This window comes from Leptodactylus fuscus, chromosome 1, assembly GCF_031893055.1.
Source record: "Leptodactylus fuscus isolate aLepFus1 chromosome 1, aLepFus1.hap2, whole genome shotgun sequence".
Classification (NCBI taxonomy): Eukaryota; Metazoa; Chordata; class Amphibia; order Anura; family Leptodactylidae; genus Leptodactylus; species Leptodactylus fuscus.
The window spans coordinates 205,229,858-205,249,182 of record NC_134265.1 but is presented as its reverse complement, the minus strand read 5'-3'; the positions used below and the strand labels follow the sequence as shown (position 1 = coordinate 205,249,182).

At 41.5% G+C, this 19,325-nt stretch overlaps 2 protein-coding genes across 2 annotated transcripts in view; both read right to left on the bottom strand.

Moving 5' to 3' along the window:
• Positions 1-3,970, bottom strand: part of C1H19orf25 (chromosome 1 C19orf25 homolog) — a 245,185-nt gene extending 241,215 nt beyond the window's left edge. Inside the window, exon 1 of the mRNA XM_075283694.1 lies at positions 3,966-3,970. The gene's annotated coding sequence lies outside the window, so the exon portion shown is untranslated. The remainder of the gene's footprint in view (positions 1-3,965) is intronic.
• THOP1 (thimet oligopeptidase 1) overlaps positions 2,358-19,325 on the bottom strand; it is a 32,235-nt gene continuing 15,267 nt past the window's right edge. Inside the window, exons 5-13 of the mRNA XM_075283176.1 lie at positions 17,789-17,891; positions 17,071-17,231; positions 16,855-16,990; positions 12,640-13,006; positions 12,360-12,561; positions 10,504-10,690; positions 4,773-4,901; positions 3,659-3,795; positions 2,358-2,782 (exon numbers count right to left, since the gene is read on the bottom strand). Of these exons, the coding sequence (XP_075139277.1) occupies positions 2,624-2,782; positions 3,659-3,795; positions 4,773-4,901; positions 10,504-10,690; positions 12,360-12,561; positions 12,640-13,006; positions 16,855-16,990; positions 17,071-17,231; positions 17,789-17,891 (1,581 nt within the window). The 3' untranslated portion in view covers positions 2,358-2,623. The remainder of the gene's footprint in view (positions 2,783-3,658; positions 3,796-4,772; positions 4,902-10,503; positions 10,691-12,359; positions 12,562-12,639; positions 13,007-16,854; positions 16,991-17,070; positions 17,232-17,788; positions 17,892-19,325) is intronic.

Here is a 19,325-nt window from a genome sequence, read left to right as displayed (position 1 = left end):
AAACGGCCCTGGATGTATCACTTGTTCAGGAAACCATCCAAGTAACATAGTACAGTTGAAATAAGATATATGGCCATCAAATTCAACCAGAGGAAATGATTGATTGAAGAGAAAAGAGGAGGAAATAAGAAGTTTATACATTTCCATAAGCATCAATGTTATTTTCCTCTAAAAAGGAATTTAATCAGTTTTTCTGGGTGTCTGTTTACATGGTGTTAGCTTCCTGCTGTGCAGACTTCCTGTGTAAGCTGCTGCTTTAACTCCCTCTCACTCACCCACCCTCCTCCTCTCTGTCCATTACAAACCCTCTGTCTCGCTAAGCCTAGCCCCCTCCAACCCTCACTGACTAGCAATCCTGCCCATTACTAGCTCCTCCCACCCTGCCCTGACTCTCTTTAGCTTAGCGATCCCACCCATTACTAGCCCCTCCCAGGCTTACCTATTCTGCCCACTGTTAGAAGACAGGAAGACTGGGAGGGCCCATTCCCCGGACACAGGAAGGCTTGGAAAGTATTGATGGGGATAGGTGAGAGGGAAGAGTGATTGTGACGTTTAGAGATGAGCGAACAGTGAAATATTCGATATTAGTTTCGAATAGCCCCTCAATATTTGACTATTCAAACGAATATCGAAACCCATTATAGTCTATGGGGGAAAAAAAAAAAAAAGCTTCGTTTCAGGGGACCACTATTCGACTCAGGAGAGTCACCAAGTCCACTATGACACCTCAGGAAATGACGACAACACCTCTGGAATGCAACTGGGACAGCAGGGGAACATGCTACACGCCACTAATTATGCAGGAGCTGACTTTCCCCATAGGAATGCATTGACCAGCGTTGATTGGCCGAATGCCATACAGTGTACAGCATTTGGCCAATCAACGCTGGTTCTGCCGGAGGCTCGTCCGTGAGAAAGCGGAGTCGAAGATCGGTCCACAGCAGTCTCCATTGTGGTCCGATCACAGATGTAGCAGAGTTGAGCGCACAGCTGTGTCAACTCTGCTACATCTGTGATCGGACCACAATGGAGACTGTTGTGGACCGATCTTCGACTGCCTCCTCACAGACAAGCCTCCGGCAGAACCAGCGTTGATTGGCCGAATGCTGTACACTATATGGCATTCGGCCAATCAACGCATGCCTATGAGAAAAAAAGTCAGCTCCAGCATAACGCAGGCTGACAGGGATCCCGACTAGCATATACTGGTCTGCCATGAGATAGAGCCCCAAAGAGCTGTTTGAGTAACATTCCTACCTAAATAAAGCCAATTCCTAGCTAACCCTGCCAGTACATCTATCTGTCACATAGCTCACAGTCTCATATGAACCGAATCTGAAATCCACCATTCGTATAACGTGGAGGTCACCTGATTTAGACAGTCAATTACTTTTTCCGATTTTTTTTTTTTTCAAAGCCTACATTGTCGTAGTTCCTGTCCCACTTCCCCTGCACAGTTATTGGTGAAAAAAAAAACGCCAGGGATGATGAGAGGGGAAACTAATTTAGTGCGTTTTCCGCGTGGTATTCCATTGCAATCGAATATCTCGAACAGCCTGATCTTCGATCGAATACCAATTTGATCGAACGCCGTTCACTCATCTCTAGTGATGTTTCATTTCGGAAGTGGTGAAACAGAACGTCACCGGATTATCAGAAAGTGTACCTGAAGCAGTCACATGACCACTCCAGACATATGGGTAATTACAGATTTATTTATTTTTTAATTGAAGTAAATTAGAAGTTGAGGGAAGAGTTTAGTTTTGGGGATAATTATCAGTTTATCCTGGACAACCTCTTTAATGAGGTATAGAAGTGGTGTAGCTGCATGTACTGCCAGTTAGAATCCAGGTTTCTGGAGTGACCAGGGAAGAATAAGGGAGGAGAGAGGTAGAGGAAAGGACTTGCAAGAATGTAAGGGGAGTCTGACTGATAGAGCGAGTAAGGAAGGTGGATCGGAGGGCTGCAGGGAAGTATGGGTTGCCTGAAATAGGAATCAGCGGTCCATCACTTGTGAAAAGTGATTAGACGGTGCCCTAAGAACGACATGCGTCTAGGACTTGTCAGGCAATGTAATGAAGAGGAGCTGGCGCTTCTTTCCATTGGTGTCTATGGAGCAACGGAAGGGCGAGAGAGAGCTCAGTGATGGAGTCAGAAGGGAGGGAAGCATTGTCAGGGGTTGGGTAATGAGCAACAGGTTGTGGTCTGCAAACGCCAAAGTTTTTAGGTGCAGGTCTCCAATACGTTGTCCTTGTATGTCAGGATTGCAATGGATAGCGACTAATAGAAGCTCCATGACAAAAGCGTAAACAGGAAAAAACAAACAAAAAAACCCAAACAAAGTCTCACATTCTTCGATCCAGTTTTTAATATCTATAGAAAGCAGCCTTTTAACCGTAAGCATACAATTTTCTTTCCCAGTAGACTGAACAGATGTAGTAGTAAAAGTACAACTTCTGATTTTTAAGAGGCCAGTAACCTTGCAAATCCCCATTTCTAATCCCCATGTAGTTTTCTACTTTTAAGTGTAGTATTTTTCGAGTAAGAAACTACACCCCTTCAAGAGTTCATCCATGTGGAAGAATCTCAAGGTAATCTGATTAGTTTTGATGGTGCCACATTTTTAACAGGCTGATGGCACAGGGCATGTCAGACTGGTCAGTCCTTTGCTCTGCAGGAATGCATCTTGCTTTGGGTCACGACCAAGAAAATTCCGTAGCATTTCACTAGCATCTAGAGATCCTCCAGGCTTCAGAATGCAGTTTCTGTAGTCTGCGCCAACCTGAAGGGAATTGCAAACAAACTGATGAATCAGTTTCCATGAAGAACATGCAAAGTAGTATTAATATGACTTGCTGGTCATAAAACAGTCAAATATACAGAGAACCAAATGGAATCTAACATCAATATAAGAGGGGAATTCTGTAAAGCCTTATATAATGGTCATTTTTATAATTAATCTTCATAACCTGAGCAAGTAGAGGGTGTACATCATTTAGGACAAGGAGCACACCACCTTATTAATAAGGAACTCCCTCCACTGGGCTGTGTGAGGAAATCTATGCCAGAAGGAAAGCAGATTGCTGGTGCTGTTGGGGTGTACATACTGTACATGGATCAGGTGGGTTTTCCTGCACCTACAAGTATTGGTATCACTAAGACTGTAAGCTAGGATAAGGCACCTCATATCATCAGATAACTGATGCCTTATAGAAGCCTTTCTTATGCTGTCTTTCAGCTCAATTTTCATGAAAATTAGTGGGCCTTTCTTTACAATTGGCTGAAAAGGGCTTTAAGGGCATTTCTTTTCCAGTTGCAACCTCACTTTGACAATCACCACCATTAGTATTGTCTCAGTGACTAATGGCAACAATTGGCAAAGTGGAACCACCAACATTTGTCTTTTAGACTGTCATAGTGCAGTCCATTACAGCTATTTTAGAAGCTAGGGGGGCAGGGGGTACTATTCCAGCAGGAAGGGGTTAAAGCCAAGATTCTTTACAGGTTAGTAGGTCCATTAAAATGTTCTACTCATTGGGAACTATAATGAACTTCTTGAGCCCAGAGTCCTGCTCGTTCAGAACTGTAGAGGGACACAAACACAGTGATATGCTTCCACTGAACAAAACGTGTCATTTTGGATTTGATCCTGTCTTACCTTTTCATTCATAATTCCTTCTTGTTTGAACCGTGTGTAAAACATGTCCATGGAATAGACCTCACTCCACAAATATCCATAATACTGGGCATCATATCCTCCAGCAAGATGACCAAATGTAGCAGGCATATTTGTCCCTGAAATGAGTCATTGGGAAGTAAAAATAAAACATCAAACCACCAAGTAAACAATTAGAAATACCATGAATAAAATATTAGGAGTTGGAACAACTCTAGCCACACAAAATTGAGACTCCCTTTTAAATAAACTAATCACAGTACCTTGTAGGCTAGTCAGCACAGTTTACAATGATGTACATCTTACTCAGGATTGCAAATGAACAGAAAAGGGCTTTGTGGGCCTTGTTTTACTATCGGCAGCTTAGCTCCACCCACTAACTATACTGTGCATGTCTGATGATGACATCTGAAGTCAGCTTCCTTCACTTCCGAGTGCAGTGTGACAGACACGCTCAGTACAGTTAGTGCGTGGAACTGAGCAGAAAATAGTAAAGCAATGCACCTAAAGCCTTTTTCTGCTCATTTACATAGGAATAAAAAGAACCCCCCCCCACCCACAAGAATGGAGTAGCAATCTTGAGTGAGAGATACATCATTGTGAACTGTGCTGCATAGTCCTGTGATTTGCTTAGATCTCCCTCTGCTGACAGACTCCCTTTAATACTGTTCATTCTGCTGCAGAGGGTCCCTTCGATAAAGCAATCCATTACTCACCTCTCCGTTGACATCTATTTCCAGTTTTTTGTCTGTATACAGATATTTCAGCTGTTTTGTTAAATGGCACAGAGGACGCAGAAGTCACTTTTTCACAAACTGCATGTCACAGCAGTCACAGGTTTGTGAAGAAGTCACTGTCAATGCCTGTAATTGGACAAAACAGAATGAATAACTCTGGTAACATCAGCCTGGGTTTTCTGTGTCAGAGACAGGCCCAGGAAATAGTATTGGTTTGCTATGTTTCACAACTTCTCAGCAGCAGCATTAAATAAAAATGTATGAATTGAACACCCCATTAAATTATAAAAAGGAGTTGAGTGAACTGATCATAATTTATCTATCCATCCTGTTTATTTATACCACATTTTTCTGCTCACCTGGGGTTGCAGGGACTCCAAGAATCTCTTTACACAGGTTGCTATATTCATCAAGAGGGTCTACATTTCTTTTTGTATGGAGCACTTGGTCTATTTTGGCTAAAACGATCTGCCGAAGATTCAGAAGACCTGCAATGTGTGGAAGACACCATAACTAAGTGTTTTTTTAGTGCATAGGAAAGTCAGAAAGCATTAACTACTATTCAAGATAAACATGTACCGTATATACTCGAGTATAAGCCAACCCAAATATAAGCAGAGGGCCCCTAATTTTACCTAAAAAAAAAAAAAAACTGGGAAACTTATTGACTCGAGTATAAGCCTAAGGGGGAAATGGAGCAGCTACTGAAACATTTCAAAAATTAAAATGCCTGTAGTTTGTGGGTGCCATAGAGGCTGGGTGATGGGGTGTTTTGGTTGTCTGTCTGCCCCTTCCCTGAGCTTGAGGACTGGGCACCGCCCCCCCCCCCCCCCCCCCCCTATATTCAGCCAGGCTGAATTCTAAGTATCTGCAGTGCTCCTATTAACCCCTTCCCGACAGACTAGGAGCGCTGCAGATACCCTATACTCATCCTGGTTGTAATCAGGCTGAATTCCAAGGGGGAGGGGGGACCCAGTCTCAGGGAAGGGGCAGTTAGACAACTTTATTTTCCAGCTACAGCGTTTACCATACAGGAAAATTACTTTTATACATTTGTAGAGCGAGCGTTTTCAAACACATGGATACTTAACGTGTATGTGTTTCACACTAATAACAGTATTAGTTATTATATGTGTTCTGGGGAAAGGGAGGAGATTTGAATTTTTTACACTATTTTTTATTTTTTTTTTTTTAAATTTATTAGACCCCCTGTGGGTCTTGAACCCCAGGGGGTATGACCACTAATGCAATGCATTGCAATACATTACAAAAATCGTCATTTCTTTTGCAGGCTGCACAGAGCAGCCTGCAAAAGAAAAGCACTGCAGGCCAAGGATCCTTTACAGAAGCGCTGAGGGGAATCCCAAGCAGGAGCGCTGAGGGGCATATCTGATTGAGAACCTCAGCCTGCCGGACCTGAAGGGGAACTGTGGCCGGCCGTCAGCAGGAGCACCAGCAGGCTGCCAGGGATTCCCCTCAGTGTTTCTGCTGGCCACAGCTTCCCTTCAGGTCCGGCGGCCGAGGTCTTCCTTCAGGTCCAGCCTCGGCGCTCCTGCCGGCGGCAGGGGATCTCCCTCAGCGTTTCAGGGCCGCCCTCAAGAGAGCGATCGCACCTGCTCCTTCCTCTCTCCAGGGGCATGGCGGCGCCTGCCGCTCCTGCAGCAGTTTCCTTTGAAGGCTTCAAGTACTACCCGCGGAGGGCATCTCTGCTGTAACTTATAGCGGCGATGCCGGAGCTCATGAGCTCTGAAATTACCGCTGTAACAGCAGAGGTGCCGGTTGCCATGGTGACCGCTCTGAAGCAGAACAGCACCATTATAGCTAGAGCTGGCATCCGGACCCAGCATACAGACACCGGGGCAGGTGCCAGGCTGCAGCATCGCCACGCTCCTGCCAGAATGCTGTTCATTTCAAACTGCAGAAGTACTTACAGTACTTTTGCTAACAGGCCTGGAACACAGATACACGCAGGGTGCGAGCCTGAGGTTACCTGCAGTTTGAAATGAACAGCATCACCACGCTACTGCCAGGAGCGTGGTGATGCTGCAGCCCGGCACCCGCCCCAGTGTTTGTATGATGGGTCCAGATGCAGGGTCTGTAACTATGATATTGCCGTAATGACTCTAATATAAGCAGAGGTGGACTTTTACAACACAAAAACTGTGCTGAAAAACTCAGCCATGAGAGGAGGAAAACAAAAACAAAAACAAAAAAGCCAATTGCCATGAACACAAATCTCTCAAGTGACAGTGATAAATCTTCTGTATTGTTTACATTGTAAGCAAACTAAAACTTCACTTTACAGTCTCAAGGAGAGATGTAATTATTGGTGTTTAGAATTAAAATTACCATGTCAAAACCATGTGTAAACTGAATTCTAACAACTGAAGTCTACTTAGAAGGGCTGAATAGAACTATCAGTGCTAAAGCAAGATTCGTTCCCAACATTTGCTTTACCAAGATACAATAACTTATTTTCATGGATAATACCATGATATACTTAGAGGACTTTTGTCAACCGCCACTTCTTTGCTCAGAAATCAGGCCTATAGGGATTGCAATCAGTGTAGTCAGGTGACCATTACCCTAATGTGCACTTATATTATCAAATGGATGAAGCTTTGAGGGATAGTTTACATGTTCAGGTTTTCAGATGCAGTTCTGCAGAGGATGGGGGGGATGGAGGGGTGTTGAACCAAACCCCCACAAGGTACCTGATCTCTAAACTGTTGCTCATTTTATGATCCAGACGTGTTTATGGCTTAAAAAACCTAAGCGTGTGAATTCACCTTTTTGCAGATTTTACTCAACATGGGGACCGCAGAGTGTTCCCTAGTAGACTTCATGCCCCTACTATACCTATCAAAACTCCTGGTTTCTGTATAATTGACATGATGGGATTTACAAAAACGTGAGTTATTGAAATTGGAGATACAAAATCTGCTGTGGAAATGCTGCAATGTGGAGATTATTAGCCATAATCCCATCTACTTTTCAAATACTGTAAAATGTGGAATTTTTTGCTGCAGCCAAAACGCTGCCTTTTTGTAATGTGGGTCTTTGGTCTAAATGCTAGGAGAGTTGGAAGTTACTCATTTCCTTATTCATCGCCATTGTGAGATCCTAGGGCTGTGAAATTAATAAATTAGCCATTTTAAAGAATAGATATTCTGATTTTCCAAATCACAAAATCTCCATTACCCCCATATTTCATGGTCCAAGCTATGAGCAACAGTTTCTTCATTGTATCATATAGTTGGCTGGTAGAAGTCTAAATCCAATATATATCTGACCCTTTTCACTGTGCAAGATTAGGGGGCATTCACACTACCATTGGAGACAGTCAGCAGTGTCCATTACAAGATTTTAGCAATGGACACTAGCTGAACAGCCAAATCTGTTAAAATTTCCATTTTCCCCAATTTCAATGGGATTTTATATAGTGTCCGTTTACACACAATCCGTCAGAAGTCCATTTTTTCCAGTAGACAAAAAAAAAATCCTACATACAGGACTTGTACCTGTTAAAAAAAAAAAAAAAACAAAAAAAAAAAAACACAGCAAGTGTCTTTACATTGACATATACAAATGGTAACTGATAGATAGTTGTGTCTTTTCTGTGCATGCTCAGAGAAAAAAAAAGAAAAAAAAAAAAAAACCACAAAAACACACATTAACATCAGTACATCAGTTAATGTCTTATGAAAGTTGACCAGTGATTGAATAGAGTGGCCACATGGGCAAGGGAGGGAGGCACGCATTGACATCACTGGAGTACTAGAATACAATACATTAATAGTAGTAATACATTCACCATCAATGGTTTTGAAGCAGAAATATAGGCTATAAACCAGATCATCCAAGTCTCATCATTTTCTAACTCAGGTGAAGAGCGGAAGACTTCACGTTGTACAGTGAAGCCTTTCATTCCACATGAACAATTTAGGAGCTTTTTTCCCTATGTACTAAAGCATCCTTTCATTTTCCATGGAAACACGTGATGGTGTTCCTACAAATTAGGACACAAAGCACTGATTGGACCTTTTCAGACTGTTTAGGGATATGACATGAGGAATGGTAATACCCTCTGGTTAATTAATTTACAAGTTTGCACAGTCAAGTTCTAAGAAAGGGTGCTTCAGATCACACAGTCTAAGGGATTTTGAGTCTTTGATCTATGGGGTTTCTGGAAGTTGATATTTAAAGACTGATCAACAATAGCAGCTAATTGCAGGACCCAGTGATGGAAGCCAGATTCCTACAAATGTGCTACTGATTACTTATCTTAAAGCAATTATCCGGGATAAAGTGCTATTTCTACTCCAAGCTAGGCAACCTCCCTCCACTAGTCTACTTAGTTCATAAAGACACACCACTGGGGCAGTCATTTGATCACCCCAGGCACATTCAGATTTTCCATGGATGTTCTGCTTTCATAAAAGTAACGTCATCTATACTACCTTTTCCCCCCACCATACTTACCTGTTGTCCTGTCTGGTTCTTCTTCAGTGCCTCTTCTGGGAAAACTTTACATTAGCACAGAACTGATGCTGCCCAAATTTTATCAAGTGACAGAATCTCTCATCAAATTAGTTGCCACTTGTATAGTAGGAGCTTTGAATGGAATTTTTCAGTTAATTCTGCATGAATTGTATACAAAACTTTCACCCAATAATAGTTACTGTAGGGCCAGCCAACATTGCATGAAGTTAATATATCAGTTTTGATGTCAAGCAACTCCTATGCACATGGATGGGGAGACCTGTGCACATACAGCCAGAACTGTGGAGTCAGCCAAAAACACTGACTCCTATTTTTCCTCCCCGTTTAATGGCTGACAGCCATTGTCACACAAACTACAAAAGTACCTCTAATTCAACCTCCCCCCCCCCCAAAAAAAAAAAAAAAAATATATATATATATATATTTTTTTTTATAAAATACTAACTGGGGCTGACACTGTTGTGGGGTATAAGTGTGAGGCATTGACTATTACTATGATATGGGGACGCCAGGCAGGAATACAGCTCCTCTGCTTCCTTCAAGTTTTTTCTAGCAGAGGCCTTTTCTTCCATAGCAAGCAATTTTCTGCTGCCGCAGAATAAGTTGGCTGAATTTGATTGAAGAGGACCTGTCACCATCTGTGGCACATTTGGTTTTATATACTGCTAGAAAGCAGAGTGCCGAATTCCGCACACTGTTGGCTTTCACATTCTGTGCCTCCAGTGAAGAGCTATTGGTGCTGGTACTGTAGCTCTTCACTGTCAGAAGGGTGTTCCTGAGTGTCAGGAACGCCCTCTCTCACAGTAGAGTGTATTGTGAGAGCGGTCATTGCTGGAAGGCAAAGAACGCCGCCTCAATACAGCGCAATAGACACAGCTGTGAGGAAGGGTGTTCTTGAAGGACTGTCATAAACGCCCATCTGACAGAAAAGCGTTATGGTACCGTTACAGTTAGCTCTTCACTGGGGGCACAGAATGTGTCAGCTTTCTAGCGGTGTATTAAACCGCATGTGCCCCAGATGGTGAAAGGTCCTCTTTAATTGCTCACTTTACTGCTGGGCTCAAATATACAGCAAATGTACAAGGTTTGGCTGCAAGTTAGCCCTAGTTAGGGCTCGTTCACATCTGCGCCCGGACTCCGTTCTGCAGGTTTCCGTTTCCTGCACAAGACAGGGGCAGAAGATGGAAACCTGCCAGCATGTTTCAAGCCCATTCATTTGAATGGGCTAGAAAAGTGTCCGGCTGTGTGTGCCGGTGAGTGTTTTATGCGCTCCACGGCGAAACCGGGTTTTTTTTTTTTTTTTTTTTTTTTTTTTTAAAACCAGACACAAGTCGGACATGCAGTGCTCTGGCCAGTAAAAAAAAAATAAATAAAAAAAAATAAATAAATTGCCACAGAGCACATTAAACACTCACAGCCAGACTCTGCATGACAGGTTTCCGTCTTCTGCATGGAGAGGACTGAAACCTGTAAACTGAGTTCAGGTGCTGGTGTGAACCCAGCGTAAAAAGTCAACTAAAATTTTCACTTTTTAACCATATTATTGACCAAACAAGTAGGATATTTTGGCATAGACGACAGTGATACCTGTGTTTGCCAGACGTGATTTTATGAGCTTCTCCAATGTGTCATCAGGTATGGGGCTTCCAGTCTTGTAATGTTTTGACATCTGCTGTAGAGATTCCTTCTGCCACACCCAATTCTCCAACATCTGGGAAGGAGCTTCAACAAAATCTCTTTCCACGTGTGTTCCACTGAACATTGCAAAATCTGCCTGTAGCACATGAATGGCTTTAAAGTTGCAGTTTGATAAACATTTACAGTCCTATGAAAAAGTTTGGGCACCCCTATTAATCTTAATCATTTTTAGTTCTAAATATTTTGGTGTTTATAACAGCCATTTCAGTTTGATATATCTAATAACTCATGGACACAGTAATATTTCAGGATTGAATTGAGGTTTATTGTACTAACAGAAAATGTGCAATATGCATTAAACCAAAATTTGACCAGTGCAAAAGTATGGGCACCTCAACAGAAAAGTGACATTAATATTTAGTAGATCCTCCTTTTGCAAAGATAACAGCCTCTAGTCGCTTCCTGTAGCTTTTAATCAGTTCCTGGATAAAGGTATTTTGGACAAACAATTCAAGTTCAGTTAAGTTAGATGGTCGCCGAGCATGGACAGCCCGCTTCAAATCATCCCACAGATGTTCAATGATATTCAGGTCTGGGGACTGGGATGGCCATTCCAGAACATTGTAATTGTTCCTCTGCATGAATGCCTGAGGATTTGGAGCGGTGTTTTGGATCATTGTCTTGCTGAAATATCCATCCCCGGCGTAACTTCAACTTCGTCACTGATTCTTGAACATTATTCTCAAGAATCTGCTGATACTGAGTGGAATCCATGCGACTCTCAACTTTAACAAGATTCCCGATGCCGGCATTGGCCACACAGCCCCAAAGCATGATGGAACCTCCACCAAATTTTACAGTGGGTAGCATGTGTTTTTCTTGGAATGCTGTTTCTTTTTGGACACCATGCATAACGCCTTTTTTTTTTTTTATAACCAAACAACTCAATTTTTGTTTCCAAAATGAAGCTGCCTTGTCCAAATGTGCTTTTTCATACCTCAGGCAACTCTATTTGTGGCGTACGTGCAGAAACGGCTTCTTTCTCATCACTCTCCCATACAGCTTCTATTTGTGCAAAGTGCGCTGTATAGTTGACCGATGCACAGTGACACCATCTGCAGCAAGATGATGCTGCAGCTCTTTGGAGGTGGTCTGTGGATTGTCCTTGACTGTTCTCACCATTCTTCTTCTCTGCCTTTCTGATATTTTTCTTGGCCTGCCACTTCTGGGCTTAACAAGAACTGTCCCTGTGGTCTTCCATTTCCTTACTATGTTCCTCACAGTGGAAACTGACAGGTTAAATCTCTGAGACAACGTTTTGTATCCTTCCCCTGAACAACTATGTTGAACAATCTTTGTTTTCAGATCATTTGAGAGCGGGCTGTCCATGTTCGGCGACCATCAAACTTAACTGAACTTGAATTGTTTTGTAGAAAGAAATGGTCCAAAATACCTTCATCCAGGATCCAGGAACTGATTAAAAGCTACAGGAAGCGACTAGAGGCTGTTATCTTTGCAAAAGGAGGATCTACTAAATATTAATGTCACTTTTCTGTTGAGGTGCCCATATTTTTGCACCGGTCAAATTTTGGTTTAATGCATATTGCGCATTTTCTGTTAGTACAATAAATCTCATTTCAATCCTGAAATATTACTGTGTCCATCAGTTATTAGATATATCAAACTGAAATGGCTGTTGCAAACACCAAAATATTTAGAACTAAAAATGATTAAGATTAATAGGGGTGCCCAAACTTTTTCATAGGACTGTACATGTTAAACAAGACTATCCTAATGGCACTTACCTCAGCACAGATCTGGTGCATCACATGGCCAAATTCATGGAAGTAAGTCTCCACTTCATCATGCTGCAAAAGTGATGGTGCATCCTGAGTAGGCTTAGTGAAGTTGGCTACCATTGCAGCAACAGATATCTGTCTACTTCCATCTGGTAGAAGGCACCCAGGTTGTAATCCGAAGCAAGCTGCATGGGAGTATTTCCCTTCCCTATGAAAGAAAAGTGCCTTGTGTAACCTAAACAAGAGATAGGAATACGTGTGGTTCAGAGCAATAATTGAGTCTTACCGAGGATACAAGTCAAGGTAGAACTTCCCAATAAGCTGTCCTGTCTTTGCATCTCGTACAGAGTATAAAGACACATCCTCATGCCATATAGGAGCACCTTTTTCTAACTCAAAAGTTAGGCCCAGCAGCTTTTGGTAAATATCTAGCAGGCCAGCCGTCACAACTTCCATTGGAAAATATTCCTTGAGAAGGTGCTGATCCACGCTAAATGTGGTCTCCTCCACCTGGTTCATGTAGTATCGCATGTCCCAAGCATTGATCTGCCCATCAAACTGAAATCCTCTCTTTTCACACTCTTTCTTTTTAAGTTCTAACATGACAGCCCTTTCCTTCTCTCCTAAGGGCTTCAGTTTTTGGGATAATTCATCTAAGAAGAAGAAAGATACTCCAAGTGTTAATGCAAAGTACAATGCAAAACTTCAATATTTAACAGTTTAGAATTATTTGGGCTCCAATAAAAGTAGAAAGCAAATTTCTGGTTTTAAAGGGATTCTACCATAAAAAAAAAGAAAAAAAAAAAAGAATTTTTTGTCTCCAACATGTAGGAATAACCGAAAGGCTATTCATCTCCTACCTTTAGATGTCTTCTCCACACCGCCGTTCCATATCAATCCCGGTTTCCGTCGGTATGCAAATGAGTTCTCCTGCAGCACTATGGGTGGTCCCCAGCGCTCAAACAGCAATGCTGCAAGAGAAATCTCCAGCGCCAACTCCTTCAGGAACGGGTCATCTTTGCATCTTCTTCCAGAGGATGACTTCAAACTTGTAGGCCTCGGGCAAAGCAGACTGCACATGCCCACCAGCGACAAGAAAATGGACGCTTACATAGTATTGTAAGCGGCCATTTTCTTGTGGCCTGTGGCTATGTGCAGTCGGCTGCCCAAGGCCTAGAAGTTTGAAGCCAAAATCTGCAAAGACGACCCACTCTTGAAGAGGTTTCTCTTACTGTTTGAGCGCTGGGGACCACCCCTAGTGCTGCAAGAGAACTCATTTGCATACCGGAAAAAAACCCCAGGATTTTTACAGAACGGCAGCGTGGAGAAGACATCTAAAGGTAGGAGACGAATAGCCTTTAAGGCTATTCCTAAGTGTTCGGGAGAACAACAAAACAATGGTAGTCGATTTTAATGGTAGAATTCCCGTAAAGGCGGAGTTATATGTAGGTCATAACATAATATTGTTAGAATCACAGGGCAGGTGATACATTTTAAGTGTTGATGCATTGTGACACTGTCCATAAGCCGTTGTACATACATGCAGGAATTTTTCTTCAATTACAAAAGAAAACACACAGGAAACATCAGTTTTACATTATAGTAAATTGAAAAAGATGCAGACAGATCTCCAACCACATTTGCCACTCTACCACCATTCTGGTCAGTTGGTCTCATCTTATAACAAAAACCTGCAATTGACTGTAATAAAGGTAGAGTGAACTTATTGTAGATCTGGGGCCCATGACAGCACTCCAGCAAGAAGACCACCAATTCTAGTACAAGAAACCTTAAGATATACAAGATCTACACCTCTTCCATACCTCATTGACTAGAAAGGATAAAATCTCAGAGGAGCAAGACAAATTACTGTATGAAAAACAAACAAAAAAAAAAAACGCACTCAATACACATAACGACAGAGGGTAAGAAGGCGCCTATCGACTGAAGGAATCTGATGAAAAAGAGACTAAAGATAACAGAATGAAAAGGGAAGAAAAGTTATGGGGTGCTTCAAACAAAAAAATTTATATGGGTAATTCTGATTCTCTCACCACCAATGACAGCACCCATCGGAAACGAAGTTAGGAGTCCAGGAGGGGAGGGAACCTTTCTGCCAAAAAGGCATCAGCACCAAACAAAAGATGTAACTAACATTTGAAAAAGTATGAGGGCTGCAGTCCAGTATAAGAGGCATCCTCCATATGGGCCTCAAACCCTAATAGGGCAAACTAAAAGGAAGAGTACACTCTACCTGATCCCTACAAACTTCTGATCATCTTCATTGGAAGGTAGAAGGGGAGAGGAAGAATGATAGCCTTGTCCTACAGAATAGTAGTGTAAGGTAGGAGAGAGGGGAAAGGTCTGCATTTCAGAAATACTCCTAGCTCATGTTACTGTCAGGAGAAAGACAGATTTGATAAAGAGGTCCTAAGCCTTGAAACGTGTTATCTATGGACAGTTTTTTTTTTCTGTATGTTATTCCTATTTTTATTACAATATACCAACTACTGAATTTATAGCTGTTCAGCTTTTAATTTTTAACCCCTTCCCGCTGCAGGCATTTTTAGTTCACTCGAATCCCCTACCCCCACCCGCTTCCAAAGCCCATAAATATATTTATTTTTTTTTTCCCTCAAACATATGGGGTCTTAATGTTTGCAGGCCAAATTGTTCTTCTTGATGCTACCATTATTGGGGGGGGGGTGATTCAGAATGGGGTGGATTTGAATAAAAAGTGCATTAGTGCAGCTTTCCTACAGGCTTCGTTTTTACGGCACTGTACAGCCAAAATGACACGTCACCTGTATTCTAGGTTTCGGTACGATTCTGAGGAAACCAAATTTATATGGTTTTACTTACATTTTAATCCCTTAATCCAAAAGTGTGAATTTTTTTTTCCCTAAAAATTGCCATAATCTGACACCTGTCACTTGTTTATACTTCCATGTCTGGGAATGCATAGGGCGTCTTTTGCGGGACCAGGTGTACGTTTTAGTTATACCATTTTGGGGAATTCCTAGTGCTTTGATCATCTTTTAGTCAAATTTTTGTCGGCGGTAAAACAGTGTCTGATCTCTAATGCAATGCATTACAACGCTAATGCGTTGCAAAAAAACTGGCTCTATTGCTGTACTATTACGGCAGATGTTGGGAAGGGGTTAATTCCGTTCCACACACTACAGAAAAGGAAAGGGGGAAACCCCCCCCAAATAAAAAAAAAAAAAACAGCAGCAGAAATATAAAGCGTAGCATATTAATTATAGGTATAATAGTCAGCCTAAAAAGTTCTCATCAGCAAACTAGATTTTGCAACAGTCATAGTGCATTGTAAGGAACATTATTTTAGCCTGATCATACATTTAGATACAGCAGTAGATGCAATATGAGAAAGCAGTTTAAAATTTGTAAGTGAGGCAAAGCAGCTCTTTAAAAAAACAGATGCTTGCAAGTTTCTAAAAACTGCTTTTTCATGTTGTATCTACTAGACTATCTAGAGGTATGATGGTACTCAAAATAACATCCGCTACAATATACTGTGGCTGATTTGATATGTTTCTTTGTGACAGACTATGCTGACAGTATCAACCTATAGGGATACCCTACTGAGAGGAAAAGGCCCTCAACGGAAAAAAACCCATTATGGAGTTTTGAAGGTGGGCAGTCAAACTGAAGAGGTCTGAAGCGAAAGGGGTCCAAAACTGTCCTCCCATTCAAATGAAATCTCCTCTGGAAAATTATATGTAAACTTGCTCTGATTCCACAAGAGGGAGAGACCCCATTGTGTTTTTTCAGAGAAGATACTGTTACGATTGCACATTTATGCGATGCATGCCTCCACGTAATAAAACTGCCCAATGTTATTTGGCACATGTGCTGGAAGTGCCCCTCAACACCGCACTACAGAACATAGCCTATTATAGACACTAGTATTGTGTGGACAATGTTTTCCTTTCGGTTTATTACAGGATTGTGCCACTGCCACTAGTGGAAGTTTCAAATCTTAAAAGCATAACTAAACTTTCAAACAACTTTTGATTTTTTTGATTAAACAGTATTTGTGTGTCATTAATAAACTTTGTAATATACTTTTGGATCATCTATGAATTCCTTCATTTTTCACGCTTCTCCTTGCTTCTACATTGAGAACCATTTTCTGCCTCTCACTGACTGTTACTGTGTACGGGAGTATGGGCTGTGTAATATGTAGAGAAAATAAGGGGGGGGGGGGGGGGTTGTCGCTTCAATGTTGTATGCTTCTTATATCTCAGACATTATAAAACATACAAACTTTCTTTTTGTGTCATATGAAAGGAGATTCTCTTTCATGTGACACTAGGCTGCAGTGCCATCCATTTCCAGAGAACACTGGTTAAAAAGAGTGGGGATTAGGTTATTTCTATGTAGCTGTACATTGTCAAAGTTTAGTTATGCTTTAATTTTAGAGCAGGGTATTTCACCTCAATAGATTACTACAACCATAGGGAACATGTTTTCTTACCTAGAAATACAGCCACCATCTTGCTGTTCTTTGCCATGTTCATCTCCAAGATAAAATCAGCATGAGTTTCAAACCCAAGTATACTGCTTTTCTCTTCTCGAAGCTTCACAAGTTCTCGAAGGATGTTATTGTTCTCCTATTGAAATCAATTATATCAATATTTACAAAATCATTTTGGAGACTACGTTGTCCATTACATTGATCAAGAAGTTTTACCTCTTTACAGCGAGTGTTGAAAGAAAATTCCAGCTTTTGTCTCGTCTCAGACACAAAACATTTTTTCATTAGAGGGAAATAATGGGGATATTTTAAGGTTACTTTTAACTTTCCATCCTCTGCCTTCTCCAAAGAGTCCAAGAAATCATCAGGTAGGCCCCCTGTAAACCACATTGATTGAAGCATTACAGATATGCTAACTACAAAAAAAACCTTTAAAATATTTAGATAAAAAATTATAAACATCTAGTAAAGTCTGGCATTAAAACAAAAGTAAAATTTATTTTCTTTGTAGAATACATGAAGTGATGGGTTTGTCAGGTCCAAAATGAATGCCAAAAGTGCCTTTAATGAGGAGAAAGATCTCTCTACAGACAACCCAATAAAGCAATGCACAGAGAGTCCTCTACTTATATACAAGCAAATCAGCCTGCAGATGCATCAGGGTGAATCTGATTTACCTACAGACAGTTGGAAAAGTTCTGGCTCATCTTAAAACAGGGTCCAATGTCTCCTATTTGACCTTCAGCCTATGTATGTATGTATGTATGTATGTATGTATGTATGTATGTATGTATGTATCTATCTTACAGTTGACCGCCCAAGATGATCTTTCTGATAATCCGCTGACATTGCCTTCTTCCACGGGAAATGTTTAACATTATGCTACCTGAAATATGTTCATTATGAGTTTAGGATTCATTTTCATAGCACTCACCTAGTTCGTCCCTAGAGAAAGTTAAGAATGTAACGTCTTCATTTAGATTTTTGCTAAATTCAATGGAAAGCGTGCTCATTCTTTTCTTAATGTCCTTAATTTTCTGAAAAATAAATCACATTTTAAAGCCACCTTAAAATAATTCCATTGAGAGAATCAGTAATACAACAAATGGAATCTCAGACCTTAAAAGGGTTGTCCCATGAAAAGCATCCTATCTATACTGCTAGTTTGTGTGGATTTAAGACATTTTCTAAATACATTGCTTTATCAAAACTGCTTTGTTTGGCCGCTATCTTAATTTATTCACTTCATTGTTGACACTGTGTTTCTATGGCCACTGGCCTTATCTGCTAAGTTCCCAAGTGATGTAGCTGCCTGCTCTCAGGGGGGAGGGAGGGGCTGAGTGCTGGGAGCAGCACTGAGCTGTATGTGTCTGACAAGTAACAGAGCTCCTCAGACAGGGGAGGTGAGAGCTCCGGGATTACTTTGCTGTCTATCTTCAGCTTTTCCCCTTATCAGCCGGCTTAATTGAATTTGGCTGATAAGGGCTGAGATAAGGAGTCCTTTACCTATGTAATGCAAGCTGACTCAAATCCAGCTCCGATACATCAGTTTCCACATCAGCTTTATACTGTGGTAATGCATTTACAACCAATCCCTCATTACTGACTGCAAACATAGCAGATAGCAGAGCAAGTGAAACCCCGCCCACCAATGTGCCAAGAAATCCAGGAAGTGAAGAGAGTACAGAGCCGTGCAGGTGGCAGAACAAGAGTTATGAGAATACCCCTTTAAAAGGGGTTGTCAGGGCAAAAATGGAAAAGCCCTTTAACTTTTAAAACAGCCAGGGCAGATACACCAGAATGCGCCAGGAGGACAATGGAGCATCAGGGACAGGTTACTATGCATTTTGTTTTCTTCACTACCCTGGCAGATTTAAAAATTAAAGGTGTTGGCCAACTCCTTTAAAGAGTTTAACTACTGCCCCCCCCCCCCCACACACACATACATATTTGAGTTGTGAAAATGCAGAGCTGAAACATTTACTAAAAGTAAGATTTGGGGGGGGGGGGATGGTAATTTCCAAACTCTCTCTGGTATAAGTACGCTGAGACTGAAGTACTAGACTAAACAGAACCTGAGAGATGTTACTAGTTGCAAAGAACTGGACTTGTTTTTTTACATCAATTAAAAGCTCCTCTCATTCAGTAGAGGTGGAATTTCTCTACTCCCCACCATTCTAGAGTAATCAATGCTATCAATTTTGGTGTTAAATATGATATTTTGTCTCTGCACGGTCAGGAAGGCGGTGTTAGGCAAGGGCATGATTCTGAGCTCTAACACTGGCTACCTTTGATTGGAGCTCTGAACCACATCCCCTGCCCAACATTGCCCTCCTGATGTTACAAAGCTTAATTGGCATATCAGACACCAAAACTAACTGCACTTTTTAGTTGGGAACAGTGAGGGGGCTAAAGAAATCATTCCAACCGTGATGGAATTAGTGGAGAAGCTACTATTAACAGATGCTAAG